The 11,725-nt window shown below is 43.9% G+C and overlaps 1 protein-coding gene across 5 annotated transcripts in view; it reads right to left on the bottom strand.

Moving 5' to 3' along the window:
- Positions 1 to 205: 205 nt before the first annotated feature.
- The window catches only part of mpp7a (MAGUK p55 scaffold protein 7a), a 180,955-nt gene continuing 169,435 nt past the window's right edge, over positions 206 to 11,725 (bottom strand). For all 5 annotated transcript variants that reach the window (XM_061712949.1, XM_061712950.1, XM_061712951.1 and 2 more), the window contains 3 exons: positions 9,225 to 9,333; positions 8,378 to 8,521; positions 206 to 458 (listed from right to left, as the gene is read on the bottom strand). In XM_061712949.1, the coding sequence (XP_061568933.1) occupies positions 279 to 458; positions 8,378 to 8,521; positions 9,225 to 9,333 (433 nt within the window). In that variant the 3' untranslated portion in view covers positions 206 to 278. The remainder of the gene's footprint in view (positions 459 to 8,377; positions 8,522 to 9,224; positions 9,334 to 11,725) is intronic.

The following is an 11,725-nucleotide window of genomic DNA, read 5'->3' as shown; positions in this document are numbered from 1 at the left end:
TCGACTGAACTCCTGGTAAATGTCCAGAACAGGGATTCTGGTCGGCTACGAAGTCCTGGAGATCCACATCCTGACGGTAGCTGATATCCAAACGCATCAAAGGAGCTCTGTACACTGTATTGTTTTGTCCTCCATCGCCCCCCCCCCCCCCTCCACCTAGCACCTGCTGCAGCAGATATAACAACAAAAATCATTCAAAAAAAAAAAAAAAAAACCTGCATATTTTCATATTTTCACTGAAGCTCTTCCCTTTCCTCCTGTTACAGTCCGTGTTGGTCTCAGGAGTGAGTCCAGCTGACCGGAACCCAGTGAGCCTCTGTTTCCACGCTCTTCAGCGTGGACCGCAGCTCCTTGAAGGCCACGGAAAGGTCGTCGTTGACGATCACCTTCTCAAAGAGGTGGCCGTACTGAGTCTCCATGGCCTGGGCCGTGTTCACCATCTCCTGAAAGTCTTCCTCCTGCGAGACGAAGAATACAGAGGTGAGAATCGGGAGATGCGTTCTTTTGCATGTGCTGCAAAAAAAACATCTTGGTCTTGACCAGGGGTCGGCAACCCAAAATGTTGAAAGAGCCATATTGGACCAAAAACACAAAAAACAAATATGTCTGGAGCTGCAAAAAATGAAAAGTCTTGGATAAGCCTTAGAATGAAGGCAACACATGCTGCATGTATATTAGTTATAACTGGGGGAAGATTTTTTTTTTCATTATGCACTTTGAGAAAAAAGTTGAAATCTCGAGAAAAAAGTTGAAATGTCGAGAAAAAAGTCAAAATGTTGAGAAAAAAGTCGAAAGGTTGAGAAAAAAGTCGAAATTTCGAGAAAAAAGTGGAAATGTCGAGAAAAAAGTGGAAATGTCGAGATTAATGTTGAAGTACAATCTCGAGAAAAAAGTGGAAATGTCGAGAAAAAAGTCGAAATGTTGAGAAAAAAGTCGAAAGGTCGAGAAAAAGTTGAAATGTCAAGATTAATGTTGAAGGACAATCTTGATAAAAAAGTCGAAATGTCGAGAAAAAAAGTCAAAATGTCGAGAAAAAAGTCAAAATTTCGAGAAAAAAATCAAAATGCCCAGATTAAAAAGGAAAGGAAAAAGGAAGAAAAAAGGGAAAAAAGAAGAAAAAAAAAAAAAAGGAAAAAAAGAAAAAAAGGAAATAAAAAAGGTCAAACATTTTTGAAAAAGCTCCAGGGAGCCACTAGGGCGGCGCTAAAGAGCCGCATGTGGCTCTAGAGCCGCGGGTTGCCGACCCCTGGTTTTGACCGTGCAAATAAACAGCAGCAAAGCTGCAGCGTCCCAGAGACACGGTACCCACACGTGAACCCTGGCACGGGCCGCGCACCAAAGCCTCAAGGAATTTTCATTATTCCCTCCAGCGAATACGCGCTGTTATCCAATTCACTAGGAAAACAAAATATCCCCAAAATAAGCCAAGGAAAAAAAAACATGACCCTGATTTTCAGAAGACGGACATAAAAAGCATAGATTTTTTTGGCCGACTGTAGTTTGTGTGTGACGGGGCCATGACAGCTCTCTGGACAACGCAGAGCTCCGACTGTGTAAACTTGCTGCACAAAGAAAAAACCCCCCAACAAAAACAAGACTTGACAGAGTTCAAGTTTAACTTCTGCTAAACTGTTGGTGATATGGTTTGACGTGCGGCCGAGAGGGCAGCTGCTAAAGTGCCTGCAGCTTGGCGGGTTCTGGAGTTAACTTGTGAGTCCACCTTAAGCTCAAAGCTGAACGGGATGAAAGAGATGAAAGGGATGAAAGGGTTAACTGATCAAGAGCTCACAGTTTCTGAAAGATATTCCCATCTGGGTGGGACATTTGACATTTTAGTCGCCTTCAGACTCATCCATCTGCAGCCGTGGCTACAGTCAGGCTGTTATCATCATTATTTTTTAACAAACAGCATAAATAACATCCTATGTTAAATCAGACCAGAAACAGATCGTATGTTTTGCAACTTGATCTCAGTCACAATTCACCCGCCTTTTACGTAGCTAATTAGGAGTGTAACAATATATTGTGCCACAAAATTTTGTGATACAAAAACGTCACGATACGTGTTATGGAAGGTACAAACTGTAGCGCGATATTGGGTTATTAATATGAATATATTGTGTTTACTAGTAACATCCTATTGGTGCAGCAGGATCACGTGACGACCTCGACCCGCGGACCAAAATCTTACTACGCTCAGAAGAAACTATCACAGGACTCTTGGGGGGTTTTGAGCTCAGAACTTTTACTTCTAAGGTGAGCATGAATCAATCTTTTTTATGATGTAAAGATTGTGTCGTCCCCAAAGGTGGGAGGATGAAACGATAACGGGGTTCATTCCGGCCTCAGGCTGGAGCAGGTGAAGCTCTGAGCTCTGGCAGAAGATAAATAACAGTCTTGTTGCATTTGGAGTTTGGGACTTTTCATAGTTTATTTATTTACTTTTATTTATTTATTTAATTTTAGTTGTTACATTTCTGGAAAAGAAAAAAGTAAAATCATACATGAGAGAAACTATTCAGTTTGTGGCAAAATACTTTTACTTGTATGAAACTGAAGATGCATAATGCAAACCTGACATTTACTTTTAGTTCAGTTTGTGGAAAATGGTTGGCCTGGCTTTCTCTTTAAAACTTAAACAGTTATAAAGCATTACAAACTGTAACAATAGGGCAAACACACAGCATTGTTTTTTATTTTGTGTCTTTCAAATAAAAGACCATTTTTTCCAGCCATACGTTCCTCATTCAAGGTTGTTGAAAAAATACTGCTATAATATCGTATCGTATCGCTATCGTGACCTCAATATCGTACCGTATCGTGAGATTAGTGTATCGTTACACCCCTAGTAGCTAATATCTGAGTACGAGCGTACGTTCTGCGCATGCGTAGAGAACGTAAAACGCCCCCGTAACTGCAGGGGGCGCTAATCTGTGACGTTGTCAGAAGAACAACTGGAAATGACGGATCGCTCTAGTCTGTAGTTCTGAACTGAGCTGTTTCCACGTCTGAAAGAAGTCAAGAAGGATCGAAAATAAGATGCTAATAACGAAAATATAATACTATCAAACACAAGCATAATTCAAACCGACGCAGTGATAGAGTTTAGTTTAGCGTTTGTATCATCGCTGTTTAGTAAGTATGTTTTCATCGTAATTTCTGGTTAACTCTGATTGGCTAGTCAGGGCCAGCCCTACACCAATCAGATTGGTCGTAGAGGCCGATGCCTAGTGGCGGATTCGACATGTTGAATCGGCCAAAATGAACACTGGCGGGCGACTGCACGGGACACCAACCTTTATAGTCCTGGTGAAATCAATACAACAAGGAATACACTATAAATGTAATTCTACACTGCCTTGCTTTTATTTCTATCTTTAAATTATTTTATTCTATCTTATTTTATGTTATTTATGGCATTTTATTTATTGTGGCACAAAATGTGTTCCAAATTTCATTTTATGTCTTGACATGCAATGACAATAAAGTATTTCTATTCTATTCTATAGACTTTTTGTTTGGACTCAACAGTACTAATCTAAACAATACCAAAGGAGACAAACACTGCAGCGTCAAAATAATGACTTAAAAACGGATCTTTCACAGTCCCATGAGTGTTTGTGCTCGTCAGACTAAGCAGTTTGTCCAGGCAGCAACAAATACATCCCCTGTAAAAATGTTTTATCCTGTTTTATGTTGACATTTTTATTCATTTATCTGTCTTTTAGCCCCTGATGTGTTGTATTTTGTAAGTAACTCGTGCAAAAAGGAGTTTGAGTGGGTGCAGTTGAGCCTAAACTGGATTATGTTAAAGATTCAGCGGGGTCACGGATGTGGGACGTGTTTAAGGTTTGGGTGTCAGGTGTCAAACAAACATCCATAAATACATCATTCATACTTCGTCAGGGAAATATGAACCTGTTCCTGCCAACATGGAGGCCCATTCAAGAGGACGGAGAGCCTTCCAAGTCAATACGCAAATGGGCCATGTTATGTAAAGAGTAAAACCGCACGCTTGCTGCGGGGGAAGAGCAAAATAACATTTTTATCAGGCCGGAGGTAAACACTGCATACCTGGGGCTTGTGTACTCATAAACAGAGTTCTGAAAGAGCCCAGGTATCTCTCCGCGGTGGTCCTTTCTGCCTTCAGCTGTGTGGGCTCTGGCTGATCCCCGCGCCGGCGCCTGCGCACGGCGAACGTGGCTGCACTGATTTAGCCTTCTGTTTTTACTGGGAACGTTCAACTCCAGATTTCTGGACAGATATGGTTTTATAGTGAACCGCTTTGCCAAACAGACAATTATAAATACACACAGATGTACATTCATGCAGGGAAATTCAAACACACACACACACAAACACGCAGGATCGGGCCGAGTGTGCGCGCACACAACGTGTACGCACATAAAGACAGTCTCGTAAAAGTTTCAAACTCCTAAACGGCTCAGTTTTTTGGAGACGCTTCTTCCAGCCAGGAGTTACTTCACAATGTTTCGTGGTGGTTTTCCGCTTCATAATGGATTAGCTGCGGAGCTAAATATAAGCACTTACTCCTTATGACAGTCAGCAAAAGCCCCGTCTGCTTTCTCTGCCCAGCTGTCTGGCAGTACCAGGCTAGCGAGCTCCGGCCCGCTCAGGCTGCTCTGTCTCTGCTGATGGTTTCATTAGGGGGGGGGGGGTCTCAGAGACGTGCCCTGCTGGCCTGAACCTCCGCAGGACTTCCCCGGCTGGAAGATGGGCCCTGCAGGTGACCGGCGCGGACCGGAGTTAAGCTCTTCCAGGTAAAACTAAGCGGGACTGATCACAGAAACGGAGCAAGAATGCTGAACCCAAATGAGAAAATCAGAAAGATTCAGGATGACAGGAAAGGGACAGAGAGGACGGGATGAAGAAGTGAAAAAGCTGAACTGGTTGGCATCCCGTTTGAACAGACCACTCTCACGAGGAGACAGTTTGAGCGGGTGCCACGCTCGGAGGGCCAAACTGGGGATATTTAAACATTTAAACACCCCTGCCATTAGTTCCCCTGATTTCCACATGACGTGATGCGTCGCTCGTGCCTGTTTAAGTACTTTGTCCCGTCGCAGATAAACACACGTTCTGATTGCAACAAAATGAGGCCCTTCTGATTGTTTTAGCTGTTGTTTTTGTTCTGTTTTGATGTTTCAATCTGCTCCTTGCCGTAAAAACCTGACTAGAAAGGACAGCTCTCCTCGCGGGACTGTAAAAGTCTTCAGCACTTCAGTGGCAGCATGTGTCGGCCTCGGGTATCACGTCTTAAAACCACCACACACATCACGTCCCCAGCAGGACACCTGCTTTATTGTTAATAAAACACACCTGCTATCTATTTAAAAGGAGCATCAGGCAGGCCTTCTGTAACTCTTTCAAATACACGTTAAAGTTATACATTAGGCCGACATCAGCCGCTCCTCCTTGTTTCTCCATCAGACCCTTTTTCAGTGGGTATCATTTTGAAAATCTTCCCTGCATCGTCTCCATCTATGACACCGGGCTGCCGCGCAGAAACAATGACACTACTGTTCCTCAGATTTGAGCTGTAAAGCCGACTCATTTCTCTCGGAGGAAGAGAAACCGGGCTGGCAGGAGACAGAATGTGTCTGAAGCTGCTCATCCAGCTTCCCTGTCAACGTGAGCCGGGGCGATTCTCTGGTGGTTTCACGTCCCGTCAGACTCTCCGGTCGTTGCCTGGCTGAAACACGCCTCGCTGTCGTAGCAGCTCTATGGAGGGATATTTGCATTACGTGAAAGAATAAGAGAAACTAATAAAGGGACAGACATCAATGATGGACTGTTGGCATTTAGCTTGGAGAAGACAACTGAAGCTAATGTTCCCAAGGCCTCAGACTGATGCTGAATTACAACAGGATGTTAATTCTGAGCCTGTTTTGGAGAAAAGCAGTTATATCTAAGTGGTTACTGCAGTTATTTATCCGCTGACAGAGTATAGAGGGTCTGCATTGAAGTCACTTTCCCACTGGACCAGCCCTCTTACTCGCTGAAGTGGCAAAAACAGCTGCAACTAGTGGAGAAGACGGGATAACAGCTGGTTATCAGCTTAAATTAAAGTCAGTTGGACTTGACAGTGACCTGTACAGTTACCAAGAACCAGTGGTCCATGGTAGGGCTGTTCGATTAATCGATTTTAAATCGTAATCGCGATTATGTAATTAGAACGATGTTAAAACGTGAAAATCGTAAAATCGATTTTTCACTTTTTTAATTTTTTTTTTTTTTTTTTTACCTTGTCTGCACACATATTAATGATTGATACCATATGAATGATTGATGGAAATACCTCTCAATACCTGCGACAAGTGCCCCATGGGAGAGGCTCTTTAGTGTAGGAGGGGGCGTTGTAACATGCCACCGGGCATCCCTCAAGCCAGATGCCGTAGACCGGCTCGTGTTCCTTGCAAAAAACTTGCAAATGTGAATAGCAAATGTAATGACTGACATTACACACCTCTACCTCCTTCATGGGTTGCATTATTATTTAGCATGCAAAGACCCAGTTTAGTTTAATTAGAAAATGTCTTGTTTTATTTAATTGGAAATATAACTTACTGTATGTTTGCAAGTGCTGATTTGCTGATTTTTTTTTTCAGAGATAAAACTTTATATTTTATTATATTTTTTAAAACTTGTTTTCAACTTATTTTACAGAGTTTTGCACTTTATTCATTCATTTTTGGTTTAATAAGAGCAAAGTTTGCACTTAAAGCCCAATGGGGCAAATGTTCAATAAAAAAACAGCATATTTGAAATCATTTCTTTGCCTTTTGTCAATTCACAAAATAATCGTAATCATAATCGATAATCGGATTTTGAGAGAAAAAAATCGAGATTTTATTTTTGGGCAAAATCGAACAGCCCTAGTCCATGGACATTAATATTTGGTACAGTTACCCCAAGAACCAGTGGTCCATGGACATTCATATTTGGCCACGAATCCAGTTTCCTGATATTTATATGTACTTAATTTATACGCCGGGGGAAATACACGAAGCAAAGCTTGAAGGCTTACAAAAGTCTTGAGGCTTGGTCCGACTTCAAGGCAGGATTTGTTGTAGAAATTAAAGTGATGAGGACACCGAACTTTATCATTTGACCGTTTAATGTTAGCTACCCAAAAATCCAACATTACCTGATACAAAATGGGAACCACAAATCCACGTTTCAGTGCCTGGAATCCAGTTGTTTCTGTGAATTGCAGTGATCCATTTGTCTCTTAAGCTTATTTTTCATCAGTCTGTAAAACGATAACTCCGATTTCTTGCTAAATCTATGAGTACAGTCGATCACACAACAGCCCTTTCCCATTTTAGATGTTTTCCAGTTGCTCAAACTGAAAGTTTACGCTGCCACTCAGTCTTTCTGTCACTCAGTCTTTCTGACACTCAGTCTTTCTGACACTCAGTCTTTCTGACACTCAGTCTTTCTGACACTCAGTCTTTCTGACACTCAGTCTTTCTGACACTCATGCACATTCCCTCTATAGGACCAACGTTTGCAGTGGCATCTGGATCGGTCCGTTGGCTTTTCAAACAAAATACTTTCTACTGTTGCTTGGGACTTCGGTTCATTCTAGGTGGACCAGAGCTGCAGCTCTTTACCTGAATAAGACACAATAAAGAGAACTGATCCTGCAGCTACACGAGCTGCTAAAGTCCAGCCAACCATCTGTAAACCGTGACTTCTCACAGGAACTGTGAAGGAAGCGACGGGGTGCCGTCAGTCAGCCTCCCTCTCCGTGTTGCTCACAGAGATCTTGGCCTCGGCAGCGCTTGTTGTGGGTGTGACGCTGGTGTGAGACGGCCCCGGGCCCGGTGGTGCTGGGAAAACCATCACACCCCCCCCTCCGCGGCTCGGCGGCTTCACAGCACAGCGGCTAATTGGTTTCATGTGTGTCCCCGCTGGGCTGGGATGAAGGTGCGTGAGGGGTGACCTCATCCCTCGCTCAAACACGGCCCGTACACGGCAGGTCCAGATAACATTTCTGTTATTGCTTGTGCTGTTAATCTGCAAGGTGTAAAGTTATGCGTTTCTACTGTGTAACATCTCTCAGCTCCATCCTTCAAGATGACTGACAGCAGGATTTAAAGTCAACATCCAGCACCGCCGGCCCACGGTTACACCATTTTACTGTTTTAACCATAAAAGCAAAGCCATTTTATTTCATGTATCCTGTATTTTTCTGCTGAAATGATACAATTTCTTCACAGGGGGATTTGACTTCATCTAATCATCCAATTTAGGAGATCCACGCCGGTTCCTCTTTCTTCAGATGACTTTAAGATGAACGCAAACCTCCGCCTGTGCCGACTGAAGCCCGGCGGGATTCTGTGTCTCTTACCGTGAAGGGTTTGGCAGATCCCTTGTCATCCTTGCCTGACATCATTTTGGCGTTCTTTCTGGTCTCCCTCAACCTCTCGATCGTCGGAGGCTTCACAAACACGACAAAAGGCTTAAACTCGGCCATCCGGAGATGCTTTATCACCTGAGAGGAGGCATAGAGTATTATTTTTACCACTTAGGATGGCAAAGATCAAATAAACAGAGCTGCCAAACTGGAAGGAGGAATTCTCAAGCAGACTCAAATGGTTGATTGGTTGACGATGGAACAATTAAACTGTTCAAGCTCACGGTCCACTTCTTAAAGTGGATTTAACAGCATCACATGTACCAAGATATTGTGAGCAAAATCAGCCATCAGCATTATTCTGGTTAGAACAATATCGACAGTCAGAAAAGCAAGAAAAAGACTGATTTTACCTCAAAAAGAGCCGATCCTGACAACTTTCTGGGTGTGGATTTACAGTTAGCACAAGCAACGCGGAACGGTGAGCATAAGCGGGAAAAAATAGGGAAAATAAGGAGGAGAAGATGCTCGGATTGGCAGGTCTGACATATTCTCCTCATGGCGCTCGAGGGGCCAAAGGCTGGATTTAAAGCCCTGGATAAATGTGAATCGTGCACACACACCACCCAGGACACATAAGCCGAAGAGGAAGTCTTCAAATAGAGGAAATTAGCCGTAATTTCTTGCTTGAAAATGAGCCGTTTACGGCTCTGGTACCTCGGCGAACACCCCGAGGCCGACGGGAGGTCGGGGGAGACGGAGACGCCGCAGGGATGAAACCTCGGGGAGGACGGGGATGGTGAGAAACAATGAGACGCGGAGGAGGGAGTCAGTCACTCACGTGAGGCTGGACGTCCAATAGACACACTTTGCTCTTGGAGAGGACGGAGCGTATGGAGTCCAGGCTCGTCCCGTAGTAATTCCCTTTGTACTCTCCATACTCAATGAACCTGAAAGGAGGAGAAAAGGGGAGATGAGTCAATTGTTGAGTAATAAATAGAGGAAACAGGGATTTATTCGACTGCAGAATCTGGTTTACTTGAGATTTTGTCTCTTTCAGCTGCTGACGGGTCTGACTTTGGCGTGGAGACAGTGTTCAAAGCTCTATTTTATCTATTCTTCTTAAATAAACACACTCTCCGTCGCTACTTATTCAATCCGTAACACCTGCTGGCTCCGGCGAGAGCAGGAAGCCGATAAAAAGGCCAGAACTTTCCCCCGTTTTCACGGACAGGGACTTCAGCGCTGCTCGTAACTTCACGGGTACAAGCAAACAAACTCTTTTCCACCAAATGTTCTTCTCCGTCACACAAAGCAGGAACCGGAGTGTTTTCAACTGGAAACAAGGAGGGAAAAAAAAGCAAAAAAAAAAAAAAACAAGTAGAAAGTAACAACGTGGAAAGAATTCGGGGCTATTAGGACGCTGTGGTATGCTCCGCCGGCTCGCGACGACTGTCAGACAGAAAGACTGCCTCTGTGTGACTTATGCCATGTAAAGTTTTATGGTAATTGCTCATGTAAGAACGTTTTACTCAGCTTTTTTTTTTAAAAGGAGGTTTAAGTCTCAAACAAACCTCATATACAGTTATGAGGACATTCATTTAAAAGCTTACAGTAGCCTGGGTTGAGAAAAACCCACACCTTTGGGGCGTTTTTGTTCAAGAAAAAGGTACAGGGCTTACAGTAAAGCTCGCCACCAGAGGCTTGGCCGTGCCGAGGGGACTGGACCGCTGCCATTTTGACAGAAAACAGGGCTTCCCTTGGGAAAGTTGTTCGAGTTAAACACACATTGTTGTGGCCTCTCGTTTCTGCACTGAGTGCATTGTTTCTGCTGCATGCAACGAGGCATAACGCAAACAAGTTCATCTCACTCCTCCTCCGCTGCGCTGCCTTGTAATTTCAGTGCGGAGTGTTCCACGCATCCGCCCCACATCACAGCTCTGTCACTCACCCCTCCGACTCCCTGGAAAACATCGCATGCCTCGAACCTACGCCGCAACACGGCCTATATATACAGCCCTCCATCCATCCACCTCTGCTCGCTGCGTGCCCTGACTGACACACCATATGCACTCCCAGGCTTCCCCCTGTGACATATCCACTTGGGTGCGTGTTTGCGTGCATGAATGTTTTGCACTTTTTTCCCAACAACATGTCTTTTTTTGCCTCCCCTCCTTCAGCTCGTGCGAATGGAGTAGAAAAGGCATCCATCACTCTAATGACCATTACAACTTGCATTTCAAGTCGTTGGCCGCAAACGTCAAGGCCGGCCGTGGTGCGGTGTGTCGGTGCGGCCGGGGTTCAGACGGAGCGGCCGGGGCGAGGAGGGGAGGAGGGGAGGAGGGGAGGAGAGGCGGGAGACCTTGGGGCTGCTGTCTGGGGATCTGCTGCCAGCGCGGGGCCCGGCCCTGTCATCACCGGATCACACTCAGTTAGGGACACACAGGCCACGGCGGGAAGCTTGTGTTTGGGAAGCGACGGACCAGCCAGGCTGGTACCGTCTGTGCCACGCTGCCCCCAGTGGTCAATAGAGAAAACAAGGTGTGTGTTCATTAGATTGCAGGTCGGGCTGGGGATCGATTCAAATGTCAAGAATTGATTCGATTCTGATTGCTAAGATTCGGAATCAATTATCAGGATTTGATTTGATTCGATTCCAATATTGATTTGGTTTGTGTTATTAAAACTGTTTTTTCAGCTGTTGCATGAATGATATGACTGTAGTTCTGCAACATATTAATACTAGTATTATATTGAGATTCAACAGCAAGTATTGCAGCTAATGATGCTGTAAGGACCAATCACCTCCCAGAATGCTGATAGAACTGCTTTCAGAAACATCATGTGGTGCAGAATTATCAAACAGATCCAGGGAGGAAACAGAGACGGATGAAATCGCTTTTTATTTTTCCATTTTCGGTGTATTTCGGTTTTTAGTTTTTGAGAATTTGGTTTTTAGCATTTTATGCAAATATAACCCGAAGACAGAATATAAAGTAATGAAATATAGACAATTTATGCAATTATAACTGAAAACCTTAATGTTTTCACACCTTTAAACATATTTAAAGGCCAAAACATGGCACCAGTTATTCTCGTGTCCAACAAAACATTTTTTTTTTAGACATAAACAAAAAAATACCAAAGGTTGTAATGTAATGATGAAAAAAAATCTATTTTTAGACATACGAATCGATTTTTAGGAATTAATATGAGAATCTATTTATGTAGCAAGGCTAGTGCTACGGGAGTCGACCGACAGGACAGAGGACACAGGGTTTAGTGCAGGAACTCTCTATTCTCTTCTTTCACCCAAGACACACGTGCTGTCACCTCCAGCAG

Source organism: Cololabis saira, chromosome 22 (genome assembly GCF_033807715.1).
Source record: "Cololabis saira isolate AMF1-May2022 chromosome 22, fColSai1.1, whole genome shotgun sequence".
Taxonomy (NCBI): Eukaryota; Metazoa; Chordata; class Actinopteri; order Beloniformes; family Belonidae; genus Cololabis; species Cololabis saira.
The sequence above is the reverse complement of the archived record's forward strand: the minus strand, read 5'-3'. Positions and strand labels throughout refer to the sequence as shown.